At 34.9% G+C, this 12,500-nt stretch overlaps 1 protein-coding gene across 1 annotated transcript in view; it reads left to right on the plus strand.

The window, feature by feature from the left end:
- The window catches only part of LOC136840549 (uncharacterized), a 15,186-nt gene that overhangs the window by 1,698 nt on the left and 988 nt on the right, over window positions 1–12,500 (plus strand). Inside the window, exons 2-7 of the mRNA XM_067107182.1 lie at window positions 702–817; window positions 1,028–1,127; window positions 2,512–2,591; window positions 2,894–3,014; window positions 4,259–4,450; window positions 12,220–12,399. Coding sequence (XP_066963283.1) covers window positions 702–817; window positions 1,028–1,127; window positions 2,512–2,591; window positions 2,894–3,014; window positions 4,259–4,450; window positions 12,220–12,399 — 789 coding nt within the window. The remainder of the gene's footprint in view (window positions 1–701; window positions 818–1,027; window positions 1,128–2,511; window positions 2,592–2,893; window positions 3,015–4,258; window positions 4,451–12,219; window positions 12,400–12,500) is intronic.

Raw genomic sequence — 12,500 nt, forward strand, 5'->3', positions numbered from 1 at the left:
CACGATGAAACACTGGACAGGCTCTCCTAAACAGTTACCAACAATTATCTGTTCTCTTTCACTGAAGTGGCAAGTTCTTTTACCAATAAATAAGGTTGAACATTTTCTACGAAAATCATAAAGCATTTCTGGTTAAATTTACCTCTAATGCATCTGTGTACTTATTGCTTACATCTTCTGTTTTTTTTTTTTTCTTTTGAGAAGTCTCCTTTTCTGTCAGTCCTGTAAAGTTCTCTAAGTGATAATATGTCCCTGTTATTTGAGGGGTGAGTTCCTTCTAAACAGCCATTGAATATAGGCAATGCATTCCCCTCATTATTATGGGTTTCTTCCACAAAACATCTTTTCACCCTTTAATGATAGCGGTAGCGTAATGCCTTACGTAAAGGCTAAATTGAAAATATTCCCCCTGTAACCGGTTAAAAAGAATTGTCATTCCTCTTGTCATTTCAAAAACATTTTTTCTTCCTTATTCCGGATAGTTAATTTCATGTGGGAGTAGTGACACACCAGTGGATATGGAACTAGATTTCCTAAGACTATAAACTACCCATTCACTGAAACATTTTTAAATAGAAACACTATCTCTCGCTTTATCTTTGTAAAGACCTTGGTGTGTGTGTGTGTGTGTTTAGTGTGCACGTGGATTCGTGTGAGTTCGTGTGTCATTTATGTCAATAGACGTTTTTCCATTTTTACAGCGTGTACTGTTGATCCCCCAGCGCCCGGGGCAAACATGAGTATTCCGACTGTAAAGGAGAGACAGGTTGGCGCAAATCTGATATATTCCTGCGACGCAGGACTCTATATTCCAGCTGTAAGTACGTCATTGTTTTTCTCCACGAAATACATTATAGTCTGTTGATTCTTTCTTGTTAATTAAATATTTTCATGTAATACGCATTGACATGAGTTGATTCACAAACCAGCTGTAATATCCTTGAGATAGCCTATCCTCACAGTGTCCCAATTTTCATGAAGATCGCTGTTATCGACGTAGACTTACTGTTGATGTTTTCTCCCGCAGACGTTTCCGAACACAGCGAACCACACCACCATTAGCTGTAATGGATCCCTCAGCTGGGCGCCCGTGACGCTGCTGGTCACTGATCTGTTTTGTGCTCGAAGTAAGAGACGTGCCAATTCTTTCACCGATGTTTTATTGATGTCAAAGAAGGTTTCTGTGACGAACACTGTCCGCGAAAAAAAATTTAGTTGAATAAGCAATATGTGGTTTGATATGCATGGCGATAAAGTTATGAAGCCGAAATATTTATGAGGAGCTTTATAGTACTTTGCACTTAATGCATAATTACACGTAAGAGCAGGGGCGTATAGAGATCAATAAGGCCAAGCTTCAACGAAGATACGGGAAAAGACGTTAAAACTTACAGAGGGGAGAAATCACATTTGTTCAGAAACGATAAAGACAGAACGTCTAGTCGTTTAAACAAAAAGAAAAAACCTAGATTTTACCCAATATATAAAGGGCCTCCATTTGTGAACCTAATGAGGGCCGATGGGCTGCCTCAAAAATAAACCTGATGATAATGATGGTGATGATGTTGATATTAATGGGAATGAATTTAAGATGGATTCATAAGAAAGCTTTTGAAGTCATGAAGCCTATTTTTCTGCAGTTTGGCGAATTCTAGGGGTATCTGTTAAACTGTCTGCTCGAGAGAGACAGTGAGAGAAAGAGAGGCTATTTTAAACACGACAGTTTCCTTTAAAGTGGTGAACGTAACGGTGCAAACAGTAAAATAACTCTGTTCATAGGAAGAGTTGAACAAGGCTAAAGTCTAGATAAGATAAAGCAAGAAAATTAAAAAAATTATCCACTTACTAGCTTTTGATAGATAGCTGTGCACTATATTGACCTTTAACTCACTCTAACACAAATTTATTTTCGAGTGATTATTATTACAAGTTGTTTTGATTTACAGTTCTGATTCCATGAGATATTTACAATATTGTAGTGGTATGAATTAAACAATCTTACCTCACTGCCGTGCTTTCAGTTTAACGGAATACAGATATCACAAATGATTTTCTGTCTTTCAAATGCTGATTACTTCCACCCTTTATGGAATAAACTCTGGTTTGCTCCAGTTGCCTTCTGTTACTTCTTTCTAATGAACACCACATTCTTTGGAAGCTTGAATTTCAAGTCAACGGCTCCTGTGGGCTTTTTCCATATAAATAGTGTTCATCTTTTTAATAATAATAACATTAATTGAGATTTAACCAGGTCTCTTTAGGCTTAAAGTAATACAGTATTTTCGGGATCTCAGTTTGGAAAATACAGCTATCGAGACGTATTGTGAGCTTGTATGCGTAGAATGGTAGGTAAGTTTATACTATTTCGCTATTGCTTAGAATCGACTGTCGACAGATTTCTTCCGGTATTCTCAAAGCTCTTGAAGAGCGTGTTTTCAATTTCATTTCGTAGACACTTATTAATCCATTTGTATGTCATAATTCAATTGCCTTTATTATCTTTCATTTCAGTGTGTCTTAGGGATCCATTCACGCCTGTCTCACCTGCAAATACCACCTGGGATCAAAAAACTCGTGTTGCTGGAACTACGGTATGAATCTCTCTCTCTCTCTCTCTCTCTCTCTCTCTCTCTCTCTCTCTCTCTCTCTCTCAAACCATAATTTCCATACACATCATACTTTGCACTGTTATGTTTGATAATCACATCAACATATTTTCCTAGTAGAATTGCCTAAAGATGTTACCAGGTCAGTGACGCGATTCAGAAGTATTGCTGAACTGGACACTAGATGATTCATGTAAGTAGAAGCAGTTGAGAAGTTTTTAATCTTGACCAAAACTGGGTCACTTACACTATAAAGGTTACTGTTCTCTTACTTTTAAATTTTACAGGTAAACATAACATGCCCGGAAGGTTTTGCGTTCCCTGACTTCAACGACACCATAGTTTTGACCTGTGGGGAAGATGGGAACTGGACGCAAGTGGTCCCCGAAAATGCCATCTGCAGAGGATGTAAGTCTCCCCTGTTTCATGTCTGTTATAACTGGTGATCTAGGCTTTTTTCTTGGGTTCCGCTCCCAGCTAGCACTCTGCTGGCCGCGAGTTCGAATCTCCAACCGGCCAATGAAGAATAAGAGGAATGTATTTCTGGTGATAGAAATTAATTTCTCTCTATAATGTGGTTCGAATTCCACAGTAATTTGTAGGTCCGTTGCAAAACCAATTGGTGGTTCTTAGCCACGTAAATAAACCTAATCCCTTCGGGCCAACAGTCTTTCTGAAGAGCTGTTAATCAGCTCAGTAGTCTGGTTAAACTAAGGTATACCTAGGCTTTTTTCCTATATAAGAATTACTGTCACGTTCACTTTTTTTATATTTTGCTTGTAAAAACGTTTTAATACAGTGCTTCGGAAGAGTCTCACGTTCATTTTTTTTTGGCCCAGAGTTTTTTTCTATTGTATATAAATCAGAGTTAATTAAGTTTATTTTTAGGAAAGTCAAGAGGAATGTTCATATCTGGCATAAAGATAACGATTTTTATCGCTAAAGCTGTACATAAGGTTCCACATGTCAGTAGAACAAAAGGAATTTCAGTTTTATATTTTCATGACTACTCATTGAGAAACTGAACCAACCTATCATTAGGTCTTCCATTTTACAAATAGAACGGAAAGCATGAGTCACAAGAGCCTTTTGGTAAGAGTGATTCAACTGCAAGGGGAAGACGCAGTGCCTGACAAACAGACAGATAGATCAGCCAGAAGACAGAATTTGTCCATATCTTGTGTACCAAAAGAGAGAATAAATAGTTCATGTTTCAGCTTGGTTTATGCTTTCATGCTAAACGTTGATGTGACGTATATTTAATGGCCAGTTTCCAATAGTCTTACCAATAAGAAAGCAATCTACATATATGGTATTCCAGCTTTAGGTCCCTTTGTCGTGATAGAAATTCATTTCTCGTCATAATGTGGTTCGGATCCCACAATAAGCTGTAGGTCCCGTTGTTAGGTAACCAGTTGGTTCTTAGCCACGTAAACTAATCTAAGCCTTCGGGCCAGCCCTAGGAGCGCTGTTAATCAGCTCAGTGGTCTGGTTAAACTAAGATATACTTAACTTAGGTCCCTTTGTCAGATGATCCACACTAAATTTCCTAGGAGGGACAACGCTTTTTAATTAAAAGGAACAAAAGAACTTAAAATTATCTATTAGAAATATCTTCCCCAGATTAATAAAAATGATGACATTTCCTCCAGACACTGTGGAGGCACCGGTGGCACCAAACGCCTCAGTGTATGCCGGCCCGGCGCCCCCTTACTGGGAATCCACGACACTGAATTTCACCTGCCCGGGGAACCTCATGTCCAGAGATGGGTTGAACGTAACATCGACGACCTTCAACGGCACAGCCTGGGTCCCTCTTGACCCGGAGTTTGCTTGTCTCAATGGTAAGGATATCTTTAAGTTTGCGTTAAATAAATATATATATGTATGTATGTATGTATGTATGTATGTATGTATATGTATATATGTATATATATATATATATATATATATATATATATATATATTATATATATATATGTAAGCTGACCAACCCAGCACTGCCCTGCAATAAGTCTGAATGACAACCTGATAAACTTTCTCTGCTGTCTCTCTTGCCCTGTCTATTCCCTCTTTGCTGCCCTAACAGCCCCCTGCCCCTCCTCTCCTATCTCTCTCTCTCTCTCTCTCTCTCTCTCTCTCTCTGCTCACCTTCTTCTCCCTAACTCCCCTCTGCTCTCTCTCCTATCTCTCCTCTCCCCATCCTCTCTCTCTCTCTCTCTCTCTCTCTCTCTCTCTCTCTCTCTCACCCCCTTCCCAAGCCCCACCCCCTTGGTGTCATAAATGTCTACCCTCACAGTATTCTTTCTCAGATAGTAAGTCAATTATGTATACCGAAATTGGGCATGATAAATTCGTCAGGTTACTAAGTCTTCGGGCACTCCAGCCCTGTTTCGTTGCTTGAACCAGCCCCATTTCAGGATACCTTCCACCCCCACCCCTTGGTGCCAGTGATGTCTTACCCCAGAGTGTTCTTTTTCGAGATAGTAAGTCATGATGTATACCAGTTTTGGTTAAATTAAGCTCGATGCATTTCAGAGTTATGCTGGAATATATATACATACATACATCCATTTTTATAAATGTAGATATATATCTGTATATATATATATATATATATACATATATATATATATATATATATATATATATATATATATATATATATATATTTATATGTATTATATACACTGTATGTATATATATAATATATATATTGTGTGTGCATATATATATATATATATATATATATATATATATATATATATATATATATAATATATATATATATATATATATATAGACTGCTTTCAACATCTAATCCTGACATCTCCCATGAAAGAACAGCGAACCAGTGATCCTCATGCTGAAGAATGACCGACCTTTTTCGGTCGAACTCTAATTCCATGAGGGCTAGTACTAAACATGGTAAACAGTGATTCATCTACACTGTTTTGCCGTGTTTATACTTAGCCCCTGGGGGTCAAATATATTTCTCGCCTGTTTAGTACTAAAGCCCCTGGGATTAAATGGCTGGTACCGAAGTGTTTAAGTGTCTAGAACAGCGAACCCATTATTACACATGCAAAGAATAACAGACTCAATAATCTTTCTAGAAAGAATAGCGAACCTGTACAAGTGAGTTTCGCTAATATATATATATATATATATATATATATATATATATATATATATATATATATATATATATATATATATATATATATATATATATATATATATATATATATATATATATATATATATATATATATATATATATATATATATATATATATATATATATATATATATATATATATATATATATATATAATATATATATATATATATATATATATATATATATATAATGAAGCAGATAAAGGGCAGGAATACGATGCGATATTTTGCATTTGTTTTAATCCTACGTTTCGTGACAACATCGCCACATCTTCAGGATTTTCTACAAAATAAAATATAATATGTTAACATAAAATACGAGCTGATTATAAATCCAGTAGTTGAAAAAAGCTAAAACAATTTTAATGGTAAAATTACAACTCACAGACTTAAATTACATACACTTGATTAAAACTGAGAATATAGGTACAAAAAAAAAACTTTATAAAAACAGAAACAGACATTTTAAATATCTCGGCAAATTATATATAAATAAAAGAACGCCAACACATACAATAAAAATCAAAATTATACACTCATAAAACTACAGCTGAAGACAGCTACACACAACCAAACCTTTCAGCATCAAAGATAAAAACACACTAAAGTAAACACCGTCAAGCGGTACAAAGACTGACAGAAAATTTAGGCTAAAAACAACGGGACAGCAGAGGAATGGTTGTTTAGAGTCGGAACTCGTAATTTGATATTTAACGTTTCCAAAATCAGTAGTTCGTTGAGTTCTTTGTTTGGCCAATAATTTAAATCTTCGTATTTGATGGTACTTTTACATTTGATAATGTGGTTCCTTATATAAGAAGTTTCCGGGTTAGATAGCTTACAACCAGTTCTATAACTAACGCCCCGATGAGAATCAGCCCTGACCCTGAGAAGACGCCAGGTAGATCAATATATTTTCCCAGATTACATCTGGGACAAGTGTGTATTCATAAACGACGCCCGACGTCATCAAAGGGCAGAGCCGATCCTTAAACTTGAAGAGCGAGCCAATGGTCTTAGGATTCTTTAGGTATAAGCTTTAGATTTATGGCTCCAAAATGTTTATGTACGATCTTAGTAAAATCTCTCCGAAAATTGTCATTTAGTAGATACGGGAAACTGGCATAAAAGAGGTAGCTTAGGGACGTTAAAAATGTAAAGGATGTTCAGAAAAACTTTTGTTAGAAGTTTATTTAAAATTTTATAGAAGATCTTGTAGAAGGAAAGCAGTTATCTGAGGAAGTACTGGAGGAGAGAAAAGTAGTTTCGTTGTGGAACAGAGTCCAGCTAGAGGTAAGAGACAAAAAGCACGATAGAGCAAGGTATATATAGAGTTAAATTTTGAAATTGAAACAGCAACTATAGAAGTTGGAACCAGAGACCAGTAAATGTTTTCTTTCTAAAAATGGAAGTACAGAAACAGTCATTTTCCTTACAGACCAAAAAATATCTAGGAAGGCTAATTTTGAATTTTGTTCTTTCATCGTTAGAATATACTGACATTGAAAACTGTCATAAGAACTGGTGTGTTGAACTGAATCTTTAATCAGATAAAATTTATCAAATCACATAGCGTGAGTAGAACAGAGGGCGAAGGTTAGCATATTCCCAAGAGGTGAACCTCCGGGAGCTTTGTGAAAATGTTCGCAAGATGAAACCAGTGGAATCTCTCCACTGGTTCATCTTACGGAATTTTGTTTAAAAGTTATTCGTATAATGCCCTCTCAGCCCAATTCAAAGGGCTTTAAACACACCTAAAATAAAAACTGGTTTCAAAATTTTATCAAGTCCTCTATTGGAACTCTCTGACCAAAAAATCAGTAAATATACTCTTTAAAAATTCAGAAATAATCCTGGATAAAGAACGTATTTTATATACTGATTTTTGGTCAGCTATTTAATGAGACGAGTTTTTGATGTCGAGTTGGTGTTGTGTTGCCAACCCGTACCGTAAGAGACCATAAACATTATTCTTTGATAAAAATCCGCCCCGAACCAGAGCTCCACCGGTTATTTTAACTCCATCAGTTACTCGAATTTAACACACTTTAGAATTGGCCGTGCTGACAAATCGACATTTGTTTTTAATACAGACTTTAAATAAATTAAAGAACATTTTTCATCAATAGATGTTGTCCTTTTTACCAACGTTCTGAGACCATAAACATTATCTATTGATTTTATTTTAACTTCAGTTACCACTTTAGAATTGGCCGTTAAATATGCTTTAAATAATTATGGGGCACTTGGCCCCTTTGTGAATACATGTTCCTGGAGACATTTTGGACGAGTGCCCTGGCCTTCCGCCTCGATCACTTAAAATAGTGAGACATTTTGTTATTGTAATCATTTTTATCCATAGTAATATTACCGCATGATGAAAAGAACAAAATTCAAAATTAGCCTCCTGAAAATGACTGTTTGCACATTTTTGAAAGAAAACATTTATCGGTTCCAATAATGTCAATTTCAAACTTAACTCTATATATACCTTGCTCTAACCTCTAGGACTCTGTTCCACAACGAAAACTTTTCCTCCAGTACTTCAGATAACTGCTCCTTCTAAGATCTTCTATAAAATTTTAAATAAACTTTTAAAAAAAGTTTTCTGAACATCCTTTACATTTTAACGTCCCTAAGCTACACTTTATGCCAGTTTAAATGACAATTTTTCGGAGAGACTAAGATAAACATAAACATTTTGGGAGCCAAAACCATTAAGAACTCACTGAGTCGCTCTTCGTTTATGAGGCGCCCTTTGATGACGTCGGGCGTCGTTTATGAATACACTTGTCCCAGATGTAATTGAAAAAATATAGATTTTCTCAGGTAGCCGAATCGGGGGCGTTAGTTATGAAATATCTAACCTGAAAGGCAGGAAAATTATCAAATGGTACCAGAAATTAGGTTTAAAATTTTGGCCAAACAGGAACTCAACGAAACTGATTTTGGAAACGTTAAATATCAAATTACGACAAAATCAAATTCTTTCTGTCCTGTGTTGTTTTTAGCCCAAATTTTCTGTCAATACACGGTATTTTGAATGCGTTTTATCTTTGATGCCGAAAGGTTGGTTGTGTAGTCTTCAGCTTTTTTATGAGTGTATAATTTTGATTTTTATTGTATGTGTTGGCGTTCTTTTATTTATATATAATTTGCCGAGATATTTAAATGTTCGTTCGTTTTTATAAAGTTTTTTTTTTTGTATATTCTCAGTTTTAATCAAGTGTGCATGTAATTTAAGTCTGTGAGTTGTAATTTTACCATTAAAATTGTTTTAGCTTTTTTCAACTACTGGATTTTATAATCAGCTCCTATTTCTTATGTTAACATATTATATTTATTTGTAGAAAATCCTGAAGATGTGGCGATGTTGTCACGAAACGTAGGATTAAAACAAATGCGCTGTCGCACGTATTGCCCTTTATCTGCTAAATAGAATGAGCCCTTGTGCGTCTGATTTCTATATTATATATATATATATATATATATATATATATATATATATATATATATATATATATATATATATATGTAGAATATATATATATATATATATATATATATATATATATATATATATATATATATATATATATTATATATATATATATATATATATATATATATATATATATATATATATATATATATATATATATATATATATATTTCAAAATATTAGGCCTCAAGTATCGTTTGATATCATATTCACTATTCCTGGGGAATAACTTTAACACAAGGAGAATTATAATTACTTATAAATTATGATTGGCCTTAGTGTAAGTTATTCCCAATGTATAGTGAATTCGATATCAAACGATATTATCGGCCTAATATTTGTGACTATATTATGACGAGATGTAAAGAGATAGCATTAGCGAAAGTTAGCCATAATCACTAGGGGGGACATATTTCACTCAAAATTCTAGTACTAATGATATCTCACGATGCAATAACAATACATATTTATCTTAGGGAACCCAGATGTAAACTAAAATTTCGAATACATTTATAACTGAAGAAGAAGAAGAGAGAGAGAGAGAGATAATATCAGCATATATATTATTTATATTTGCCAATTCTTTCATCGTTTTAAGCAATTGACGGTTGAAAGAGCGCAGTTCAGAAAATTTACCAGCATTTGTTTTCATTTTCTTTCAAGTCTTCTCACATATAAATAGCATGAAGTAAATTCATTACATGTAAGGAAAAATCTTTTATTTCGTACACTGTGACCTATAAAGTTTCATAAACAACAGCCAAAGAGTTTCATAAACAACAGCCAAAGATATGATATTCATGTATAAATGAAAAATAGATCTCATTAATTAGATATTCAAGGTATCATTAAATGTTCTCCGATTTAATAATTCGTGAAAAAAATTACTGAAAACATCAAAAGTATTTACAAATTAATTATTGTTCATTTTCGACATACCAAACGTTAAACTAAATTAGTATGTAGAATTAATCATCTTGGAAATCGTTCGACTTATGCGCATTACTATTAGGATATAAACTATAAAACTATAATAGCAATGATAAAATTGATGTAGAGTTGATAAAACATAACAAAACTGTTTTATGATCTTAGGCAATTTGATCCTCTTATTATGGCTCAATTCCCAAAACGCGTTAGGCACAGATTTATCAACTTCCTAGTTCCCGTACCAGAAATCTTAGAGAGAAAATGAACACCTCATACTACATATACTCAAAATACGTATAAATATTGCATATTATTTATAATTATGGGTTCTGATTATTTTTTACAATGATGTAAAATCAACTACTTTATTAGAAACAGCAGAGGCTGGATAATGGTGTATCCTTTCGTACAGCAGAGGCTGGATAATGGTGTATCCTTTCGTTGCCCATAATAATTTAATAGAAAACGAAAACTCGCAATCCAAAGAAAGCTTCTTTTACAGGAGAAACTTAGACAGAAGTAGTATATGCTGTCAACTCTTCTTAGTAAATGGAGAGAGCAGGGGTGGATTTAATCAAGTCTGCATACAGTGGCGTTCCTGAAGGGGGGCGGCTGTTTGAAATCGTCCCCGGCACATAGTAGTAGTGGGGCCATAAAATGAAATTTAACCATTGCCGTTCTGTTATGACAGGACAAGCTAAATCCAGTGGCCCCAAAATGGTCAAGGACCCCATTTATATTTGGACCCGAAAGTTTGCAGGGCCACTGAAGCTCCCAGTTTCCAATTTTGTGAAAAAAATGTAAAAAAATGCTATGTAAAAGAAATAGGGCTCTCAGTGGCCCCCTTCAAATCGTAGAGCCATTATATAGACCCTTCACGGATCGGAGGAGGGTGGGTAACGTTGATTGGGGTAAGGGCAGAGGCGATCTAAGGCAATTGATTACTGCTTATAGGGTTCCTAATTATCCTCTGATGGCCCTCATAATGGCTTCATTTGCCCAGATAATACACATTCAAATGATTCAATGAATCTGGCCTCCACATCATATCGCCATCAGATTACATTACTGTTATCCTCATTTTTACCGTATATCATTATGTTAACTGGATTAAGTGGATCTTCTATTATTCAATGTACACCTAGTTTTAAGAAATAAATTTTTCTGAAATCAGCATTTACAAGTGCCTTTAAAATGATCCTACAATTGCTCATATTCTAAAAATTTTCCCGCGGGCACTTACAGCGGACACCTCCCCCAGCTGCTTTACTTCGCTTTGCTCGCTTCCCACCCCATAAGAGGGGCCCCAAATGGGACTGTGCCCCCAGGACCCTAAAATGTCTAGGAACGCCCCTGTCTGCCTAGCCATCAGTGATAGTAATTTTTCAAAACTAAATACCTTTCCAGAAATAAAATCTAAGTGGTGACACCGTGAAATTAGCTGTAAGTAAGAAAAAGCCAAATTGTGATAAATCAGATGCACCGTTTTGGCGATTGGTTTGTTCATTCGTGATGTTCGTATCAGTCGATTTGCTTTCCTAAGGCTGTTGATACTTTTCAGACATTTTCCAGTTAGATAATGTTAAATTAGTACCTCAGAACCGTTCCAAACTTTGACTGTACAGTGCATGCTCGTGTGTGAAGGAGGGGAACAGGTTATCTTTTATGTAAAATATGTATATATATATATACATATATATATATATATATATATATATATATATATATATATATATATATATATCTATATATATATATATATATATATATATATATATATATATATATACACGAGTATATATTACAGTGTATTAAATATATTTGTATATTATAACCACCATGCTGAATTTGACAAATCTGCATAGACAGCAGAAATACTGACAGACATGGCTTTTCTATCAACCTGCAGAAAATAACTAAATAAAAACCTTTTTTGAAGATGTCCCCCAAAACTATTTGCCTCATCGTTCTTTATTTTTACCATTTTCTTTTCCCTAGTCTGCGGAGACCCGATACCTGCAGTTAGTCCAGTGACGATGAACTTTACTGAAGAAGGCGTTGAGGGAGACGAGGCCACATACGAATGCCTGGGAGGCTTTGAAGGAAGCGGCGCCCTGAATGTAACCTCTGTGTGCAAAGATGGTAACTGGACGCTTGGAGTCATCCCAGTCTGTAAAAGTAAGTTACAGGACCACCTTTCTTTCTTTCTTTCTTTCTTTCTCTCTTTCTTTAGGTTGAGGACGATGGGAGAGCCCGCTTCTTACCTCTTCTTACCTCTG

This window comes from Macrobrachium rosenbergii, chromosome 1 (genome assembly GCF_040412425.1).
Source record: "Macrobrachium rosenbergii isolate ZJJX-2024 chromosome 1, ASM4041242v1, whole genome shotgun sequence".
In the NCBI taxonomy this organism is placed as follows: domain Eukaryota; kingdom Metazoa; phylum Arthropoda; class Malacostraca; order Decapoda; family Palaemonidae; genus Macrobrachium; species Macrobrachium rosenbergii.